Genomic DNA, 22,377 nt, shown 5'->3' on the forward strand with positions numbered 1-22,377 from the left:
CAACGTGGTAAGAGCCACCACAACGTAGGGAGAGCCACCACAACGTAGTGAGAGCCACGATGTAGTGAGATTGAATCAGCAGAAACATTTGGAAGCTTTACATCCCTAAAGGCAGCATAGAGGAGCATGTATAGATGCAGTGGATGAAACAGGCTGCCCTGGAAGATCCTTCCATCTCTGAATCTGTGCGATCATACTTCCAAGAGTCACTAAATGAGCTTGAAACTGGAGCTTACAGTCACCCTTACAATTCTCATCACGAAATCAAAATGGAACAAACCAGGCAACAAATATAATTTACTTATGTCAATGCTGACAGCATTCTCTTCCCCCCACAGCCTGTTTCAGCCAATGAGGAAGATGATGTGAGGAATACAGAGATATTGCTACAAAGACATTAAACACAGAGCTCCAACCCCCAGTTTTTGCCAGCTGTGTTTTTCCTTCTAACCCTTTATTTTTGCAGCACTTAGGCTTGAATTAGTAAGGCTTTCCACACAAGAGAATGATCTGATTCTAAGAATATATCTGTCTACATGTTTCCATGGTGTTTATTTCCCATCCACCCCCACCCCTCCAAGAAAATGCTGGGCTTTTATTGTTGTGGGGTTGAGGTTTGTTTTTTTTTTAATCATCTTTTTGGCAGGGTTTTGCATGGATGTGAAATATTTACAAAGAATAGGCGCACAGGTATGAGCAACCCAACTCTGTGATTGCAGAGGTCATTTCATCTCCATCTGCTGTAACAGGGATGGGTAAGGGGAGAGGGCCCATAGTTCAGAGCACTGAAGGGCCACAGCATTAATGCCCTGAAAAAGCAGTGTCTGCACTTGATTTGCATAAATGCTGACATAAATCTGTTTTCCTTTTTCTGATGAACAACTGCACATGCAACTGTCATGGTTGCCTGTGCTGCTGCCTCGACAGTAACAGTAGTTACTGTGCTGGTTGCCGTCTGCCACAAAAACCTGCTGCTGAACATTTGTTCAGTGCAAAATAGGCACTAACTGTGTGAAAAGAAGTTTTCATGAGCCCTTCAGACCTCAACTTTGGACCTCTCAGTCCTCTTCCTCTATATGAAAAGAATTTCTCCATTAAAAACAAGCTGCTTTGGGTTGGTTATGGGGAGGAGTTAATGGAGACCCTCTGCCCAGTGCTCCTGCATGGGAAGGACCTCTTTAATAGCCCTGTCTTTCTATTGCCCTTTCTCTATTCTTTCTTCTTTTGTTCTTCCTTAGCCTGTTTCCTAATTGCTGCTGTCTGATCACCACAGAGACCTTTCTTGTCTTTAATCTTTTATCCCAGAGCTATAAAATTAAGACCTGACACTTACATATGACTTAGGATTTTGAGTGCCTTTGTGGGTGCACTGCTTGGGCCCTACTACCAGTTTTTCAAGAACTGATGATCGTTGCCTTCTGAAATAATCATCTTCAGAGTTGTTAAGTTTGGACCCATATCCAAAAATAACAGACTTTGGTTCATTATCTAGACATTAGAAAAGAAAGACAGGGGAATATGCCCAAGGTCAGAACACAAATGGTGGCTCTAGAACTGACTAGTTATAAAACTTGTGTTTATTTTGAGTTTAATTTGTTTCAAAATCTTGTTTTCAAGACAAAGGGTGATACCACTAAACCTTAACCAATTTTACTGCGAATAATAAGTCTTTCCTGCCTGCTAATATTGGCTTTATTCATTGACTTCAGTGGGTTTTCTGCTGCAGCAGGACTTGAGGGCTCAGTATGACAGGTGGTCGGTCTTACCTTTGGAAGTGTATAGTTTAGTTATGCCCATTGCCTCCTCTAGAACTGTTTCCTTCTAACTCAACTGCGCCCAAACTGGAAGCCTAAAACCAATATGTGTACATCCTAAAGTGAACAGAAGTAGAAAATGAAGAGTTTAGGACTCAATCAGAGGAATAGTTACCACAGAGCATCCACACTGTGAATTTTTAAAGCATATCTAGAAGAAATCAGTCCTGGACATTATGCTAATTTTGCCTACTTGGTGTTGCTGATAAGACTCATAAGACAAAGAGAAGGGACAGTCTTACCTGCTGATAATGCAGTTGCACCTCATTCAGGTTCTTTGATGAACCTCTAGTGCTTATACAATATCTGTGAGTGGCTACTGTGCCTATCAGATGAAGGTTTATTAGCCGTGTGCTCTGAATTTCAGATAGTGTACGTTTTATTTGTGAATTTTGGGTGTGGTTTCACAACTGAAAGCTGGATTCATCATCTAAAATGTAGAATGGATTTCTAGGAATATCACAGATTGGGAAGTGGCTACAAAGGAAACTGGGATGTACTGATCAAGTGCAAAAAAAGAACTGACAGTCATGCCTCCACTTCTTAAAGAAGGTAGTGATTATCTACAGCTTACAGTACTGTTTTTCGTTATCTTTATTTTTAAGGACTTAATTGACTATGTAAATCAATGAACAGTATGTGCTTGTGTATTCCTGTGCATGCAGCAATCAATGCTGTCCTGATATACTTGGGGTAGAATTTGCTGTCAGTCTGCAATGAGATAAATAGCAGCAGTTCTAAAACAGCAATACAGTAAAACAGGCAGAAAATCCTTTCTGGGTTAATCAGCCATGCAAATGGAAATACAAAATAAACAGAGACGGGAAGGGATAGCCCAGAATTCTAAGATGAAATGAAATCTTTAGATTTGGAAACCCACCATCCTAGGGGATATTTTCATGCTTGAAATCAGTACTTTATTCTTTTGGAGTGAATTTCCAAAGCCTTGAAAAGATGAAAAGCTTTTTAAATAAGTGAGCACCAGTAAAAGATGGAACTGCTGCAGTAGCTGTAATGAAAGAACTATCAGCCCTGTGGCTAAATAGCCTTTGGGCTTTTGGATGACTTTTTCAAAGATCAACCCCTTTCTTTTAAAGGAGAAAAAAAAAAAGCAATACACACTTACGTGGGGACAAGGCAACACACATAAAGCTCAGTGCCTTCTGCCTCTGGAGGCCTGAATTCAAATCCTGATTAAGTCACCCAAGTACAAATAATTTTTGAAGGTCACTACATGGCATTTCTGTAAATTGCAAATTCACCCAACGAGCTAACACGCTCATGCAATGGGTCACATGAGAGAATGGAGAGCCTTCATGGGTGCTGTTACCTGTAGAGGGACCTGACTTTGGCAGAACACTGCAGGTGAATCAATGACATGAATCTTCTCTAAGTAGATCTACTGTTGAGGAACCAGGAAGAGTAGTCTAATAAGAAGTAATGTCACTATTGATGTTAGCTGTTGAGTAGGGAAGAGGTAGGGACAATGGTCTGTCAGCCATCTACATCAACAAGGAGAATGGATCAAGAGCAAGGGCTTGGCCTACTAGACTCCAGGCTATGTTTGTGGGAAGTCCTGAAGACCCTGCTTAATTTGGATCTAGGGTCTTGAAGAGCTCTGCCTGGGTCAGTGTATGGCCTGTTCTTTCCCAGCTGTTCTGTAGGATACAGTCAACCTCAACGCAGACAGAGAGTGACTTGAGCCACCATTGGAAAAAAGAAAACAAACAAACAAAAAACCCCCAAACTACCAAAAAACCCCCAAACACTCTTGAGGGAATAGTTTAGGGGGAATTGTTTACATCCCCAAAGTGCAACAGTTCCAGCATGTACTAGAATGAGAATTGCTTTATCACTTGGCAATAAATGAATTTCAATATTTCACTTTTGGGTAACATATTCTATGCTAAACTGAATTGAAATGCATTTAATTATTTTTTCTCTTTTATATATTAAACCATGAGAAAGAGAGTGAGGTGGCAAAGCAGGAGGCTTATTTGAGCTCAGAATTTGTCTCTGATGTAAGGAATTCTCGCTGTGTAACTAATATTTTCAGTGGGAGTTCAGAATCCCTGTATTACCAAACATGCTGCAGAGGTACGTAGTCCCCTCTAGTTTTCACAGAAAAATAAGGAAGTCCCACAAGAAAGCACAAAAAGAGTACAGGTGGGATGGGATGAGGTGTAAACCAGCACTTCCCGAGTGCTTCTGTTTTCTCTCCCCTAGTATAGGTGACTATAGGAATTTCCCAGTGGTATTTGCGCTAACAAAATTTAATATGCTGAGATTTTGTCAGCAAAATCCACTTTTCAGATAGTTGATTTACCATGGTAATCCATGTCCCTTTGGAACATTACCAGTGCTAATAAATGTTGCAATTTTGTGCAAACAAAACCCACTAACACTGCTGTTTTCTTTAAGTTAAGGGAGAGCTTAACTTTTTTCCCCTCTATTTTGAAATGAAAAGCATGAGGTCAAATGCCAGTGGCCTTTGCTGTCAGTTGAAGTTGTACAGTAAACTTGTGTGAAGGCCACGTAAAATTATAAATTTAATGAAGACAGTAGTAAACACACTCAAGTCAACATTGCCCCCCTACCTCCCCAGCAAACACAAACTCCCATGCCATGGAAGTATGGGATCAGTAAGCATTTTCAAGTGAAATATCTTGCAGTGGAAAACCAGTTCAGCTCAATCAGTGTGTGCCACAGACATTTTGACCTGCTGGTATTTGAAAGCAAGTTTTAATTCTCTTCTCATTCTCAGACAGAGACCTTATATTTCCCATAATAGCTCAGTCTGTTAAAGAACCAGCTGATTGCAAAACAACAACGTGCACCCGAATCCAAACCAGCTGAAATATGAATATAGAACTTTAGTAAAGAATGAAATAATGTTGTGGAGTTCACTGCTTATATAGTGGGGGCTAAAAAACACAGCGGAAGGATTCCGTGTCAGCATACAATATCAGTAATCTGGGGCTAGGTGCTTGCAAGTTGGGGTTTTTTAATACATCTCTGACTTTATATAGTCTTTTCCAGCTGCAAAAGCGTGCGTGTCCTTGAAAAGGTGGGGCCAGTATTTAATGAGTGATTAAAATATGACTCAGTGCTGTCATAACGAAATGAACTTGGCAAATTCTACTGGTAGCAACGCACTTCCTGCATCCTGTATAAGACAAGAAGCAAAATACGGTTTGCTTCACATCTTGTATGTGTTCTTCAGTGAAGGGAGATCATCTAAGAGCACAGTGGCGTTCCATTGTGATTGTATCATTTCAGAGAAGCTCAAACAGCTATTTTACATGTTTTTACTTTGCCATCAAGCAGCTGACATGGTTATGAGGCAACGCTTCTAGATCTCCCCTCCAGCCTTGTTCTTGCACAGGTTGTAGCAGCCTGGTAGGGTTCTTCTGCAGAACTCCTGCCTTTACACAAGAAGTTCCCCTTGTCTCCCCAAGAAGTTCATGTCAGTCAACGTGTATCTTTTGCAGGACTGTGTGCTCTCATCACTCTGAGGTTGAGCCCAGCCCTGCTTTCACTTATCTTCTCTCTAGTGCTGTACGGAAGGCTTTGTCAGTTCTGGAGACTTCACTCTCTTGTCAGGGAGATCAGGCAGCACAGCAATGAACTACAGCTACACCCCAAGTTTTTCTAAAATAAGCCAGGAATTACAGGTCACCTGGATCAGAGGAGATGTGCTTGGATGAGAACATCTACAGCAGATTCAACGTATTCTTTGTTAGGAGGGATGGAACAGGCTGCCCAGGGAGGTTGTGGAGTCTCCTTCTCTGGAGACATTCAAGACCCACCTGGATGCCTTTCTATGTGATCTCATTTAGGTTCCTGCTCTGGCAGGGGGGTTGGACTGGATGATCTTTCGAGATCCGTTCCAATCCCCAACATTCTGTGAGTCTGTGAAGAAACTACCTCTGCAGACTCCATCTTCTCAGATCTGTCTGCCTCCTTCCCCTTCTCTCTCCTGGACTCATCTTCTCTTGCTGCAGTTTCTTTGATTCTCTTTCAAGGGTTCTCAATTTCAAATTAATCTCTTCCCTTGTTGTTTCTGTTGTCCTCACCGAGGCAGTCCTTTCTCAGTTAATGGCTCCATTTAGCTCCAGCAGAGAGTTCTGTACAATTTGCCAATATTTCTAGCTCAGAGGGGAATTTTAATTTGCTCTTTCCATCACTACAGAGCAGACAGAACAATTGGGGAGCCAAGGTACACATAGGAATCTTCTTATTCTTCCCACTGCCCATGCATGGTGAATCTTGCCTACTTTTTTTGCTCTTATCCTACAGTGACCATATAGCAGAATAATCTGTTTGGCCCCGGTTTGTGATCCGTGTGCACTTGTCTTCACCCAGCTCTGTCTTGCATTTCTCCTGAAGGCACTCTGAAAAAAGGTTATAGATGTCTATATGTACATATAGAATGCCCATATGGAATTTGTAAAACTCCATAATTGAGGTAACGCAGTAAGAAGAGCCTTAAAGATAAGTGCTTGGAGAGAACAACTGAGTTTAAAATTGACCTTCTCCTTCGGTACTTCAAAATAAAAGAAATGTGGTTGTCAGAACAAATCATTTGTAACAGAAGCAACTGATCAAGTGCTGCTCCTTCCTTTGAGTGTCATCACTCCAGACTGAAGCTGGGTTGAACTCTCCAGTCTCTCCCTTGCATCCTCTGATAGTGCCAGCTACAAAATGCAGAACCTTTCAGAACAGCCAGAAGAAGCCAGTGTGGCTTGGAGTCTATTTAAGATATTGATGCTTAGAAAGAATTTCTACCCAGAATAAGAGCAAGGGCATCTGGAGTCCCTTGCTTATATTTTAAGCCATTCAGAAGCTGTTTTATTCCATTGTTCCTAAGCCCACAAAAGTAAGTCTTGTTTATTTTTTTATATTTTTGCTTATTACAAGGTTTGGAGGTTTATTTGTTTGGTTGGGTTTTTTTATCCCCATCTCTGGAGGATAAAAACTCCTTTTGCCTTGAGTCAGCTCCAAAATCTTAAATTCCCACTCCTTATCACCTGTCTTAATGACTCAGGAAGGCTGAAAGAGTATTTTAGGTTGACAAGATAAATGATAACACTTCTCATGATGCACTAGAATGTCTAGATAGAAATGCTTAAATTTTTTTTTGCCATTTTTTAGACACTGTGCACATTAGACTTCTATTTTTTTTCCCCACGGAATTTCAGAAAATTAACTCCTTATCATATATTTCTCCCAATCCTGTGTCCCATCCCATTCAAGCAAAACACTTATGCATATCAGTTCATTTCTGCTGGTAGCAATAATATTGACCGTTGACTTCAATGGAGTTATTCATATGCCTTGAATTATGCACATCCATGAGTACTGGATTAAAATCCAGCCAAGCAAAGACAACTAATTAGATTTTAAATACTGAAGGATCTGCAAGGTGGAATCTTTGTCTTTAGGATAATAATGCACTAAGTCTAAACCCAGCTTTAAGGATATATGATGGGTAATAGGAAATGTGATCTTTTCTTGCTCCTTGGGAGAATGGGGAAGCCAGATGGACACTCGCTGTGTATAGACTTACTAGAGGTGTATGTGGAGGTGTATGAGGAATTTCTCAAGGAAAAATGTGCTTTGTGTTTTCCAAACAAATCAGCAGGTTCAGGACATGCAGGATTTTAGTGCTAAAGAAGCAAATCCATAGTTTACCCCCCAGGTTGAAAAAAATGCTTATGGTCAATTTTAGTACTACGTCCCTTTTTACTGTAGCTTTAGTTCTGTGTCACCTCACTGAAGTCTTTCTGGAGCTTCTTTTCAGCATTTATAGTTTTGTGAAAATGTTAGAAATTGTGAGTAAGAATGAGCAATTTCCTTGTTAAAAACAATATTAAGAGCAGTGGGGCTTACAATAAGTTGGAAAATGCATAATTAATATGTTTATCACAAGTATTACGTAAAAAAACAATATAACATAAGCAGTGGACTGTTTAGAGAGCAGAGCAAAGTACAATGGACAGGATTTGTTACCAGGGCTAACCAGCAATACTAAATTTTTGCATATTTAAGGGTTGGTTTATTTGTGTTACAGTCTCAATAATCATAGTCCAGTTACCTACCTATGAGTTGTTTAAGAGCATGACCAGTCTTAAAGAGACAGTTATCAGATGCCTTAGATCTCAGAGGAGAAAAAGTTGACAGAAAGAAAGGAGTCAAACCTTCTCAAGTCCTGCTAACAGGAGCTTTCAAGGCAAAGACTGCAAAACCAAGTTTTTCTTAATCCCAAATCAACTCTGCAGTTGAGAAGTTAACCAGAAGAACGATTCCTTGAACAAATAGTTTCTTGTTTCGTTTGTAAAGAAGCCTCAAAAATCATGCTATCACCACTTAGAGTTGTTAGTGGGATGTTCTTAGGATCTGCCAGCAATATTCTGTTTTCTCATTTGAGATGAATATTTTGTTCCTCAGCTATTTCTACTGATGCAATGTATCTAGCAGGAGGAAAGGTAGAAAAATGAATCATTCAAAGTTTTGCTTCTTCACTGGACAGGTTTATCCAGACAATTTCTGGGAAATTAATCCCACCTTAGTTACTTCTGAAGGGGTACATTGGTTTCATGAGAGCTTTTTTGTTCCCTGACTGTATGAATGTAAAGCATTTTAGTCAGTCTGTGAAGTTTCAGAAACAAAGCAAAGCTTTAACTATCATGAAAGCAGTGCAAAGATACAAGAGACACCAGAGAAATAATAGAGGAGTAGGAATAATTTCCTTTATAGGCCATATAGCCCTTGCCTGAGATGTAGGATTTACCAACTGTGTATAATGTAGACTTATTTTTTCCTTCTTTAATATTGTCAACACAGCCATAGCTGTAAAGGGCAAAGTTCCATCCTCTGTTTATTTTAATTGTTTTTGTACCTGAGTTCTGACTAAAAAATTTTGGGGAAAACCTTTTTCCCTCACAGTACAAAACAGTGCACCATCCTATTAAAAAAAAAAAAGTTTCTACTGTTGTTTAAGCAGAGTTTGAAGTGGTAGTTCCATGAGCATACGTGTGAATGAAATGCATTCACCCAAATATTCATGGGAATAGAAGGCAAGACAAAGTGGAAAAGGAAAATTTATGTTTTGATCCAAATCTTTTTACTTTGTAATTGATAAATGTTAAATATCTAAATCTTGCATTAGTATATGCGTGGCCCTTTATGTACCACCTGAGCCATGGCTGCCAGTGGGCTACCATGTGATCTTTGACCTAAGCTGAGGAAATAACTTCTACACATCCTTAAAGTTATGAAGGTGCTTAAGTACTTTTCCTGAAAAAGATGGTTTTCAAACTGAAGGCTTCAAGCAGGAAGATATATTCAGTGACAGTCAAGCGTTACCTCTTCTCTCTGCGCTCTCTTGCTCCTGGTATTCTCCAGTTTTATATTGCTACAAGAAAGATTTGATTTCAAATAGAGATCTTACTACTGGCCATAATCATTACGTGTGGGTAGATGATTTCCTGAGATGGTGAATTCCACAGATAGGGTGCGTAAAATAGCATTTCTACACAAAATTTCCAAATTTACTGTCCTTTAATTTTATTAAGTACTCTGTTCCTCTTGATTAATGTTACTCTATGAAAGGTTATACACTTCATTATAGAATACTTGAAACACTTGACTTGTGTTTTTAAAAGGCTATCATAACATTGTACAGTCATTAGAAATCAATTAGCAATTTATTAGAGAAACAGAAACTAGCCCTGCTGTCCTAGCCAACTTCCTTCCCGTTAACCTGCAGCTTCTCCACTATTGTGCCACTGAACAAGACAGATTTCATTTGTTTTTTTACTTCAGCGTGCTGCTTTCTGGTGACAGCTGCCCTTCTATGATGGGTCAAACTTTTCCTGTAACTTCAGATATTTTTTGAAAGACGCTTGGCATAAAGCATCACAGTGTTTGGATTGTGAAGTCATCAGAATTTAGTGAATTTTGTCTACCTCTCCCATTAAGTGACTGAAAGACCTCCACTATGTGCTTGGTGATGCTCAACCATTACGTTCATAGATAATATGCTTCTAACATTATCTTGGAACTGTGATGCTTGTGTAATGAATGAGCTACTTGCAAAAAAATCTGCTAGACTATTATCCCTGGGAAAAGAAAAAAAAAAACAATCTCTAAACAAGTCAAGCGTGCGTATCTCCTGGGGCTTTACCAGTATGTCTTCACCTAAGTCTTCTGAAAAATTGGCAGACAGGTACAAAGGTCTATTTATAGAGATAAATAGACTTTTATTTCTTAGCCCCTACTGAAACTGCTAGTTGTAACTGTGGTCAGCAAAGTACAGAATTAAAAATCCTGGTGTTATTTTTAGGATATTATCTGTATCACTGAGAGAAAAGCCTTCAACTGGATGTTAAAATGCTGTAGTCATGATAGCAATTAAGGATGCCTGGCAAAGGAAGAGCTCTTCCCCAGTACAGAAGGTCCATCAGACACCAAATATGCTGAAATGTCCTCTTTTTGTCATGATGCTGAGTGGTTTCTTCGACAGGACCCAGTGAGGCAAGGTAGTATCCCACTTTGTAGGTTGGAAAGCTGAAGCACAGTGAGTCAAAATGATGGCCACACGGTGCCAGAAGGAGGTATGTAGCAAATCATGAGAAGGAATCTAAGATCCTAATCTCTGAGGTCTCTGAGAGATGATGCTTTAATGTTCAGAAATGTACCAACTTTCCCACTGTTGAGAGTGATGAGATGCGAGTGTTGAGACATGAGCTATGAAAGGTCAGGCAATTTGATTCAGAAAGCACAATTATTTCTCTAAAAATTTCTATCTGCAAATTCAGATTTCAGACAGTTGTCCCATACATGCTTAAATTGACATCAGGTTGTTATCACCTTGACTACTGTAGCTGGGATATTATAATTCAGACCTACACTGGCTGATAGTCTTGGTTCAGAACTGTAAATTTAGAAGATGATCCGCCTTTTCTGTTGAGATTCATATGGTTCATAGTAAACACTCCAGGAGAAGTGCAATCAGCGACCAGAGAGCTGAACTGCATGTTGGGAGTTGTACTGTCCGTCCTGGAGAGGTAACCTCTAATTGAAGCAGTTTCTGTTTGCTGTAGACAATACAAATTATATTTTGTAGACCTCATTTGCTGCACTCAGTAGTGTGCAACTGGTGACAGTCCTTTTGATCTTGTCATGACCTTCTGCAGCTTCTCCACTTCAACAACACCATTAGGAAAGATCAACTCTACCACCTAAGTTAATGCTTGCAGCGACAGCCTCCAGCTGTAGTTAACAGGACATGGGTATGCACACACGTGTGATTAATGGCTATGTATTTGCAGAATGACCACCCTGCTGTGAGGGTGGTGAGACACTGGCCCAGGTTGCCCAGAGAAGCTGAAAGAGGGGAGGTTTAGATTAGATATTAGGAAGAAGTTCTTCACTGTGAGGGTGCTCAGACACTGGAACAGGTTGCCCAAGGAAGTTGTAGATGCCCCTTCCCTGGAAGTGTTGAAGGCCAGGTTGGATGAGGCTTTGAGCAACCTGGTCTAGTGGAAGGTGTCCCTGCTGCTGGCAGGGGGATTGGAACTGGATGGTCTTTAAGGTCCCTTCCAACCCAGGCCATTCTATGATTCTATGATTCCAAGTTTCCAGGAAGCAGTTTCACTCAAACACAGGTGCAAGGTTTTTAAAAGTAACTGTATGGGAGTGTTGTTCAGTTGATGAAAGTCCATCCTGGACTTCCTGGATACTTCCATTTTGGAGGAAGCATATTCAGATATTTCAGAATTTAATGTTTCTTAAATGTTGATATGTTGCTGTTACTATTTTGAGTAAGTCTATTTCTTCCCCCCCCCCCACCAACTTCTGCCAAGCAGCCTGTATCTGCATTTCTCCTGCAGATGTTTTCAAGAGCAAATAGTAAACTCACACTTTACTTATCAAAGGGGTTTTTTAACATAATTTACCAAATACCTGATGTTATATCAACATACATTCCTGTCACCTGTGACACAGTCCCATAGTATATGGTATAATATGATGAAGGGGCTGGAGCATCTTTCTTACGAGGAAAGACTGAGAGAGCTGGGTCTGTTTAGTCTGGAGAAGAGAAGACTGAGAGGGGACCTTATCAATGTTTATAAATATCTAAAGGGCAGGTGTCAAGAGGATGGGGACAGACTCTTTTCAGTGGTGGCCAGTGACAGGACAAGGGGCAACGGGCACAAGCTGGAACACAGGATGGTCCATCTGAGGATGAGGAAGAACAAATGTACGTGGAGGGTGCCAGAGCCCTGGGACAGGCTGCCCAGAGAGGGTGTGGAGTCTCCTTCTCTGGAGATGTTCCAAACCTTCCTGGATGTGCAGTCCTGTGTAACCTGCTCTAAGTGACACTGCTTTGGCAGGGGGGTTGGACTGGATGATCTCCAGAGGTCCCTTCTAATCCCTACAATTCTGTGATTCTACTAAAGAAAATGAGATGTGAGGTCACCAAACACAGGGAGTCCAGCAGCAGAGAGACAGACTCAGCTGTCTGCCAAATTCTGATGGTTTCTCTACACTTGAGAAGCTGTCAACTGCAGTCTCTGCCTCTCAGCTTTGCCGTTACTTATATGACTGAGCAACAAAAAAGGAGTTAAAAAGCTGATCTCCAAAATGTTCAGTCTGAGAAGTCCCAAATGCCCTACTGTACCAGAATGCAGGTCTATTTTTCAGGACTAATTTGTGCTGATGCTAGCTGGTACAATCGTTATGCAATTGTGCAGGCATTGTGAACAGCCAGAGTACACTCTAGTTCTATACTTTACCAGGCCACAATGGAAGCTTCTTACCATCTGGAAATTTCTTTGTGCCACAGTTGTACAAAAGGCACCTTGACATGCACCTGGATTCTGTACCCAGCACCGTGGCGTTTGCTATTTAGGACTCACTTTGTACCACAGCTTTGAGAAGCTCTCTCTACTTTTCCAGCTGACCTTTTCAGCTGACAAAAAAACCCAACAACCAACCTGCCAACAGATAAATACCATATATTATATACCATATAAATATACCATATAAATACTGAGGCTTTTTTATCACCATCTATCACAATTAGAGGGAACTCAAGTCGTCATTGTGCCTGCGCTGGTAGATTCTTATGGCAGATTTTCAAAGTCAGCCATACTCACTGTTTGTGTGGTTTGCTATATGTAGATAGTGGCATTCTTTGTAGGATGGAGAGGATGTTAAATCTCATTTCTTTACTTAATTCCAGCTTGGGCAGTTACATTTTGCCTGCCTGATTTCTCCATTGTGATTTCAGGTGAATATTTGCTTCCATCTTTATATACCATGATGTTTTGTTGTTTTTAAAGCACTGATGTGTTTCATACCAGAGATGTCCACTTTTTGGTCATGTGGGATGAAATGTGGCTTGCAAACCTAAAGAGTAATTAGTGTTATTTATAAACTAACTGAACAGTTGTACAAAAATATTAAAAGAGAAGCTGGTTAATAGGCTTAGGGGATGTTAGATGTTCGGGTACTCTCTTCTGAGCACAAATTGTATTGGTCCTGTGAGGAGGGAGCTGATGAACTGTTACCACAGAGGCAGATTTTATTTTTTAATGAGTCTACTTCAGTCACAGCCGAAGGAGTCCCAAGATAGAGTTCTGGATAGGCCCTTTGACTGTGGACTATTGCCAGACAAGGACTTTAGTGACTGTACTTCGAAAGGAAAATGGATAATGGACTTCCATCCACAAAGAACTGATTATATTAGTGCTACTCTCCTGCCTTGTCTTACTGAAGGTCTGAAATTCCTTTCCCAAGTTGTTATGAATCTTGAGTCAGATTGCCTCCCCTGAAGTGTGTCTCAGTGCCCATGTATGGAAGAATATTTCTTCTGTGATCACAGCAAATGCTTAGGTTGGAAAGGAGAGAGCATTTTCCTGGAAGGAGAGGACAACGTACGATAAAATTTTCGAAAGCATTGAAAATAAAGGAACTTAGTGCTTTATGCCTTTAGATACTTTCAAGTCTGCAGTTTACATTCATAAATCATTTTAGTGTTCCTCAAACTGTTAGCCACCATCTGTTTCTTTAATGATGCTATGTCTGGCTCAGGAGATAAGTATTTATGAAAAGTAAAGAAGAAGGGACTCTGATATTTTTGATACCATCATGAAAGTGAGATTCTGTTAAGGTATCCAGCAACTTTCCAAAATTTTGAACTTTGAAGGAGACTTCAAGATAAAATAGTGCTTATGTACTAGATGCTTTTAGTATATATACAATATCTTATGATGTGCTAGAGTTGTTCTACACATAACACAGGTTCTGGTGCTAAAACGATAGTCTACCTCCTTCAATTACAGATGCTTGTAGTGGTGTGATAGCAAGACCTGTGCTCATGTCATTCAGTTTACAGTCCCAAAGTCTTTGACTATTTAGTTGTGTAGGAATCACATTTTGAAGGAGAAACTCGTCCTTCAAGGAGAGAAAGGAAGTTTGTCAGCTTTAGAAAACACTTGATGAGGTCAGAATATGGTGGGCCTTGAGAGGACCTTCCTCAAAACCAGACAGCTACCACCCTTGCTGTGGTAAACTGTGCAGATTACCAGAGCATTGCCAGGGAAAGATCAGCATTTGCCCACAGTTACCACGTGCTTCTCTCTGAGGTACGTGTACCTGTGCTACACGTGAGAAGTAAACGTGATCTGACAACACAGTCTGGCAATGCTTAGCAAAAACTAGCAATATTTTCACTGGCATTAAAGAGTCATATGGATGTGCAGTGGTTAGAAGGTTAGAAATCATCTGATGGACCCTTGAGGTGCTGTAAGTAAACTCCAGAAAGTGACAGTCCACAACTTTGAGCATCCAAAGAAGTGTCAGTACAACACATGGTTATCTCAACCTGTATTAAATCACTGCCTGTAAGGAAACTGGTAGAGGAAAAAAGCAATCAAAGGAGCGGTCACATCAGAAAGAACATACAGACACACTTGCTATGATGATGTGTAAGCCAACCACAGGCTCTGTTTACAAACCTTTCCACCTGTTCCTTTGCCTAATCATTTCTGCTTTCCCTCTGTCTTCTAACTTTCCTTCATCTTTCCAGATGCAGGACGCTATGGGCTATGAGTTACCATGGGTGTATTTTGTCAGTCTGGTCATCTTTGGATCCTTTTTCGTTCTAAATCTGGTTCTTGGTGTGTTGAGCGGGTAAGCTGACAGTTTTGGTGTCCTTTTTCCAATGCTACAGGGCAAGACTCCATAATAAGGGTTCTTCCCTGTCACCAGGATTCTTTGAGAGACATTAAAAATCTGAACCCAAGGAAGCTTCACATCAGCTCTCAAATATTTTGACAAAATATTCAAACGTTGTGAATAACAATACAGGTAACAAAAGAGGCGTTATTCTCTGACAAAGAAATTCAGCCTCAGGGCATTCAAACTTGCTAATGTCAACCTGTCACAAATTTCTAGAGAACTGGCTATTGAAAATCTTACTGCTGGTGACTTGGGATCTCTTTGGCTGGAGCCTTGCAGTGCTCAGAATCTGAGCTTGTCTCACTAATTATCATTCCACTCTTCCAGGTCAATGATGCCATAGGAAGGGACTGGCCCTGGATCTATTTTGTTACACTAATCATCATAGGGTCATTTTTTGTACTTAACTTGGTTCTCGGTGTACTTAGCGGGTAAGCAGTACCAGGAAAATGTTTTATTATTGTTTATTTTTGAAAATTTGTATTTCTATTCCTACTTTCTTGTTACCAAAACGACGGCAGTGGTGGGTTGATCTCAGGAACCTTATTAGAAGGTCTAGACTATTGCTGTGCCGATAGCAAAATATGGCATTCCCAATGGCCATGAAAGGATTCTTTTGACTAAATCAAAGGAATACAAGACCACTCTTTGCCTGTAATGTGCTCCTCTATCTAAAACCTCTACCTGTACTCTGTGGGAAGAGGACAACACTGTGCTCCCCTGTGAGGGAAGCATACCATTCACCATAGAAGATGGCAATATGATCCCTATAAAATTTCTGGAAGAGTCAGTGGGGCTGAAGAAGGAAGGAAAGCATGAGCCAAATCATTCACATTTGCGGGATGAGATTCCTGCCAAATTATGTCTTCTCACATGAGAAATTTTTACATTGCTTAGTATCTGTAAAGCACGGCCTAATGGGAGACTGTTTTCCCTGGAGAATGTCTTGGGCACGTTTCTTCTTCAATAAGCACATCTCTATTGTGTGGATTACAAGCCTAGCATGATGCAGGGAGAAAAGATCATTTCCCTCTGACCTTTCCAAAGGATGAACAGAGAAGCAGGGGAATTCCTTCTAGTGTTGAAGCATTCCTAAGACATCTAGACATTTAGCTGTATTTCAGTTCTACAGTACAACCCTCACTGCAAAGTATCATTTTAGGAGCTTTAATTAAAAACAATTGATATTGTCCCCAGTAGTTAAAAACTTTCCTGCCCCTGGGGAGCCATATAATTAGAGGAATCAAGCCAGCAAACATTCCTTGCAAGATTTTTGAAAAAAAGATCTCCTAGAATTAGGCTTCTAATTCCATATTTGGGCATGACTGGGTGCCTACAGCCATTCTATGTACATGGATAAATATGGCATGAGGACTTTTATGCATCCTCTTTTTCTTTGTTTCTAACAACCTGCCTCCTTTAATGAGCTCTAAGTGAATTTGTTCAGAGCCTGTACCTGTTGTTTGAGCGAGCAGCCCTGAAGTCCCTTGTCTTTTGATCATAAGGGAGGGAAAATAATCTCTGAGCAGGAGAGAGGACTTGATGCCTTACAGAAATTTTGTCCTCAGTACTGGGTCCAACAACATAGGAAGGGCAGTAGTATGACCAGAGAACAAGATCCACCATTGGCCATCCTGCAAAGACACAGGTAATAGCAGATCTACAGGAGGTATCCGTTACTGCTATCTTCATTACTCCACTGAAGGAGACATGCTGCTAAGACAGCTGCTGCAAAGAGAAGGGTTTCCAAGCAGTAATGGGAGTGAGAAAAAATCCTCAGTAATGAAGTGTCAGGCAATAGTCTATGTTTGGATATCTGGAGAGTGATAGTCTGGGTACAATTTTAAAACATAAGCTCCTCATTTCTTCAGGTGGATACTCTGATCAGCAGGTAAGGATGTCAGCAGTAGTGGAGGACAATGACCAGCTGATAGAGAGAAAATGATCTGTTGTATCAGAGGTGCACTCAAGGACCATATAGGACAGTGGTTAAAGATTATATAGTGTCTGATTGGATAAACAGTGCCTGTGAGCCCAGCCCTGAGGAGTGCATACGGTTGAAGCACTGCTGATTCAGGTTACCTATGCTTGGATTTGTGTCTGTGCATAATTAAAAATTGAGTTTCCTTTCTCTCTCTCTCATTTTTCAACTCAAGAGTGTGTTTTGGGGCCTAGATCTTCCATCTCCTGAAATACTGCATCTAGACTACCACAGGTAATGGTAAGAGATGGAAACAGTCTGTAGAGAGAACTGAAATCAAAGATGAAGTTCACCTTGTTTGAGCTGTGAGTCACTCTTTCTGGCTGAGTTCACAGTGTTATGACAGCTGCACTGTTTCTGCAAAATTTTTTCCCAACTGGAGAAAAGTAAAAAGAAACTTAAGAATTTGCATCCTTGAAAAAACACAGAAATTATGGGAGAAATGTTCCAAATTTTCTTTGAGCTTAATAAGCAGTTCTTAAACAATTAACTTTCTAAAGCAGTTCTAAATTCTGCTGAGTTGCAAAGTGTCTTCACTTTGCAGATTCAGCTTTTCTTTTTGAGACTTGCTATTGCTATTAGTCTCATCTATGAAGATGATCCACCTGTCTGATCTACGTAGATCCAAAGTAGCATCCCTGGGCATCTTTGTATATCCATTCTGGACATCTCTGATTTCTTCCCATTAATCTATTTCAGGAACTTCACTGAGCATATCGTGTAGGTAGACTTCATCACTGGCAGATTAGCTTAGGTTTTTTTAATCACTTCTGAATACGTAAGTGTAATTAATTGTACTCACAAAGACACCTTGATTGCACCTGCAAGATCAAATGCTGAGTTCTGTTCTGCCTAAAGGGCTCATTTGTAATTTGTTTTTTCTCAGGTATGTCATCCCTTCATGGTCCTTCTGGTTGAATTTACTAGTCAAGTGCTAAGCTAAAAAACATGACAAAGTATTCATGTGTAGAGCTATAATCCTTTTCCTGTCTTGACTGAACACAATATAAAATTCATGTATTCCAAAGGAAATATCCAGTCAGCAGATCACACAGTAGACCTCCTCAAGCCCAGGCAAAAGGATTCCACATGATTGCTGTAAACAGTGAAGCCCCTCTTAGAGGTCTCTTGAGATCAGAGATGTTCACATCTGTGTTATCTGTTTCAATCAACTAGAAAGGAAAAAAAAATATCAGCATGGGTTCAACTTTCAGACCTGCATGCCTAAGTGTATGGATTCACTTTTTTTATATGTTTTGCCTAGCAGTGATCCAAATCCTGGGACAGAGGCAAACAAGCAGTTGTCTAGGCAAACAGAGGGCAGGAGAACAGGCTTTCTTCTGATTTGAGAGGATCCTGGAAAACCCAGCTGGCTTCTGTGGATGTTCTTACTGCCAAGGAAGAGGTCAGAGTGCATGGGAGGCAGGCTACAGTTGTAGCTCCTCCTGGAGCAGTTTTTGTGACCTTTCAGGACTTTTTCCCTAGTCTTCTGTCCCCTCTTCCAACCCTTCCCATTCCTTGGTGTACTTCTCAGGATGGATGAGATTTGAAGCCTTGTGCTGCACTTTTAGTAGTAAGCAAGGGTTTTTAACTGTTATAATTCTGCTGTTTTGCTCACTTTCCATCACTTCCCTAAATGTGAGAAATCATATTGAGATCAGATATAGACAAGAATTATCTTTATTTCATCATCAGGATGGGCAAGAGAAATTTTCTTCTGGAACAGCACAGGGTACAGAGCTGGGCATTTGTACTTATGATCTTGACCCACTCTAACCTCACGCAGAGAAAACATCTCTCCAGAATACTTTGCTTTTTGGTATTCCCATTGCTATAATTTTCTGCGAGAAGTGAAGTGAAAAAAACTGAATTCTGGTAAAAACAACCAGATTCATTGACTCTTAAACTGATGTTTTCTTGCTCACTGAAAAGAGGCAGATTGTTTAGTAGTTCTGCAAGCCTTTATCAACCTTATCCGGACATGACAGTGCAATCTTTTTGGAGAAGGCCACCTCCAGACTCAAGATGGCACTTCCCTCAGAAAGCTTATTTGATCCTTGGCCTCCCTGCTGAATCTGCAAACAATGACCGTTTATTGCCAGCTGCGATGGTGGCTGAGGTAATGTGCACACCCACCTGCAGTAGGAACTGAACTGAGGTCACCAGCTCATTTCACATGGGATGGTAAATGACCATTGATAGTAATTCTTGATCTTGAACTACGTTTGGCTGAGTACAGGCTGGCATTCCACATGGGAGGTGGTTTAAATTGCATTAGCAATTTCCTGCCCCACCTGTTCTCAATGGTTTAATGTTAGTAGAGCATAGAAATTCAGATAATTGAAATAAGTTGTCTACTTTGGAGAGTCGTCTGGGATGTGGAGTATCATACACTGTACAAAGGAAAGAGACATGGAATTGCAGATTGTTTAGACTGGGTAATCACGGTATTTTCAGTCGTGCCATTAAAATGCTAGGTAACAAATTCACTCCTATGCAGACGGTCAGCGTGCAGACATCATTCTGAAATCTCACATTGATTTAGTCAGCTCTTCCCGCAGCTGGAGTCCTGTTTGAGAGAGACAGTAAGTGGGGACTGAAAAGACCCAAGTAGGTGTGCAGCTTAGATACGTCTAACGTAAATGATCCACTTCAACACACAGTAGGAATTTCACTTTCTGTAAGCTGGGCTCTTTCCTGATGTTTTCCACTTTGGTTTCTACAACAGCCCCTTGCAAGTTTTATCCATGCAAATGTAAATAGTTCTCACTTAAAGTTGAGGGCTCACTCCCTTTCAAAATTGGACCCTTTTGTTCTAGATCCTAAACCACCAGTTTAGGAGCCAACAGTTGAAATATTGGGATTTGATTTATCAAACAGGCTTAATAATACCTAGTTTCATTCAGTGGTGTTGTGGGGTTTTTGTTGTTTTGGTTTGGTTTGGGGTTTTTTTTGCAACAGTTAATTTGGATAAGACACTATGTCAGACCTGGAGGAAAGATGTTATTGAAGCAGAAAATACAACTGCTACTAATGGAATTTTTCTAAAATTCTTTGTACATTTTTTATTATTGTTGAGCATTTGTATGTTTATTTTATATTTTAAATAGCAAAATATTGCTCTCAGTATGAGAAAATTTGATTTTTCATTCTCGCCATACTTGCAATGGCCTTGTGACTAAGGTTGGTCCCAGGGTTGACTGTGATACACCGTCAGGCCTGAGAAGCCAATGATTCTCTTCCTCATTTCCACCTTCATCATCACAGTCCTGTGGAACAGGCTGAACCCTCAGCAATGTGACGGAGGTGAAGATGACACAGGCATACTTTGTTACGTACTTTGGCTTGAAATGAAGGCATCATTCTACTTTCATTCTGCTGCAGTGCTGGTTTCATGCACAGCTTGTAATATTGAAAACCAGATCCAAAGCCTGTTAAGTCAATGGAAATCTTTTGGTGGGTTTTGGACCAAAAAGAAGGGTTGTACTTCACCATCACTGTTAGAAACTCACCTTCATCTCAGTTGCTTGAGGACACACTTCACATGACACTCCTTAACATTTTTTATAGGATTTTCATAATCCTGATATTAACCCACCAAATTCAGTGGTAGGTTTCCTATTTGTTTCTGCAGGACCAAACCTAACACAAATAATAGGTGGAGATTTTTTAAAAATCCACTCATTGCTGACAGTCATTGGCAAGGGAGAGGGTTGGAGAAGATGACTTTACCTCTCGCTTCTAGAAACAGTGGGCCATGTTATCTGCTGTGTGTGCCTTATGTAGTGATCTGCTTCAGCAGATTTAAGACTTAATGCTTAACTACTCTTGGCCCAGCACTTTTTCCCAATCATTGAGCTTACTTTTTAAAATACAGGTGTTAAAACCTGGTTCAGAACCATAGGAGAGTCTCTAAATTGAGGTAGGTCAGCATTTCTAGAAAAAAATAATGTGGTATGGGATGTCTCTGAAAGAGAGGAAGAAATAGCAAAAAAAGAAGGCAAAGCAAGTGCCCTGGTTCATAACTAAGCAACCCAAAATTCTTGTTCCTGTGCCCTCTGTTTTAAGCCTATATTCCCAATAGTGGTCTTTAATAAAACTATCAAATGTCTACCCTAGTTCACTTTCTGGCAGAATCTATTAGTTTTGTCTGTCGACCCAACTTGAGATTTGAAAAATATCTTTCATGTCATATGACAGCCTTGAATACTGCAAGTCTGCAGGAAAATATTGAGGTCTGAGTTTTTAAATATATTGTCCAGTACCGTGGGTGAAATTGCCCGTAATTAAATGTGTACAGAATTGTGAGTACTGTTAATTACACTTCCAGTTAGCCCAATTTAGTTGTGATTACGCCTATGAACTTAAAGGCAGATTGAAACCTGTCTAAAAATTAAAGCCACCATCTCACTCTCCAGATGTCAGATTATTGTCAAACAGTTCATCATTGAATTAAATTAACATTATTCATGTAGATATTTATGGATAACTGTTGGAGAATATCAAGTGGTAAAGAATATTAGAAGGTGTATGCTATTGTAAATGTCACATACGTGTTTTATTTGAAATGTCAATCGAATGTTGAGAGTGGAAGGGTTAAAAAAGGTATTTGTCTTTTCCTAAGCATTGGTAAAAATGTGTGTATCTAGCAAGGATACTCCATTCATATGTCTGTCTTGAAAGAATAGAGAAAGCTGGGTGTGCTGCACAGGATGTGAAGACTTTCTAGTGGAAATCAATCTAACTCATTGTTTTTCAATCTCTTCCTTCCCTCTGCCCATGTCCTGTCCCTCCCTCCCTCTTGCTAGGGAGTTTTCCAAAGAAAGAGAGAAGGCTAAAGCTCGGGGCGATTTCCAGAAGTTACGGGAAAAACAACAACTAGAGGAAGATTTGAAGGGATACTTAGACTGGATAACTCAAGCAGAAGATATTGACCCAGAAAATGAAGATGAAGGCATGGATGAGGAGAAGCCTCGAAACAGTAAGCAATTTTCTTCTGTCTCTCTCTGTGCTTTTAGCAAGAGGGCCCGTGCCCACCTGACATAGTGCTGAGATGGCTTATAGGGAAGAACAAGTTCTTCCCCAAACTCTCACTATGCTTATACATTATTCCACTTTAATGACCTGTAGGAAACTGTGGTAGGGAGAAATACATGTGCAATAGTTGCTATTGTTCTGCAGATCCTCGGTTTCTTGTCTGTGCTACTGACATAAGATCCTGATATCAAACAGAAAAAAAAAGGTCAATACGTGCTGTTAAAATCCACTACTGAGATGAGTTTTAAAATATACATCTCCTAATGATTTATTTAATTGCAGTTCAGTGTTGCA

At 40.3% G+C, this 22,377-nt stretch overlaps 1 protein-coding gene across 1 annotated transcript in view; it reads left to right on the forward strand.

Moving 5' to 3' along the window:
- LOC104523659 (voltage-dependent L-type calcium channel subunit alpha-1C-like) overlaps positions 1 to 22,027 on the forward strand; it is a gene marked incomplete at both ends in the record, with an annotated part of 30,119 nt that extends 8,092 nt beyond the window's left edge. Inside the window, 2 exons of the mRNA XM_010166314.1 lie at positions 14,914 to 15,017; positions 21,855 to 22,027. Of these exons, the coding sequence (XP_010164616.1) occupies positions 14,914 to 15,017; positions 21,855 to 22,027 (277 nt within the window). The remainder of the gene's footprint in view (positions 1 to 14,913; positions 15,018 to 21,854) is intronic.
- Between the last annotated feature and the right edge of the window lie 350 nt (positions 22,028 to 22,377).

This window comes from Antrostomus carolinensis, unplaced genomic scaffold, assembly GCF_000700745.2.
Source record: "Antrostomus carolinensis isolate BGI_N321 unplaced genomic scaffold, ASM70074v2 scaffold10124, whole genome shotgun sequence".
Taxonomy (NCBI): domain Eukaryota; kingdom Metazoa; phylum Chordata; class Aves; order Caprimulgiformes; family Caprimulgidae; genus Antrostomus; species Antrostomus carolinensis.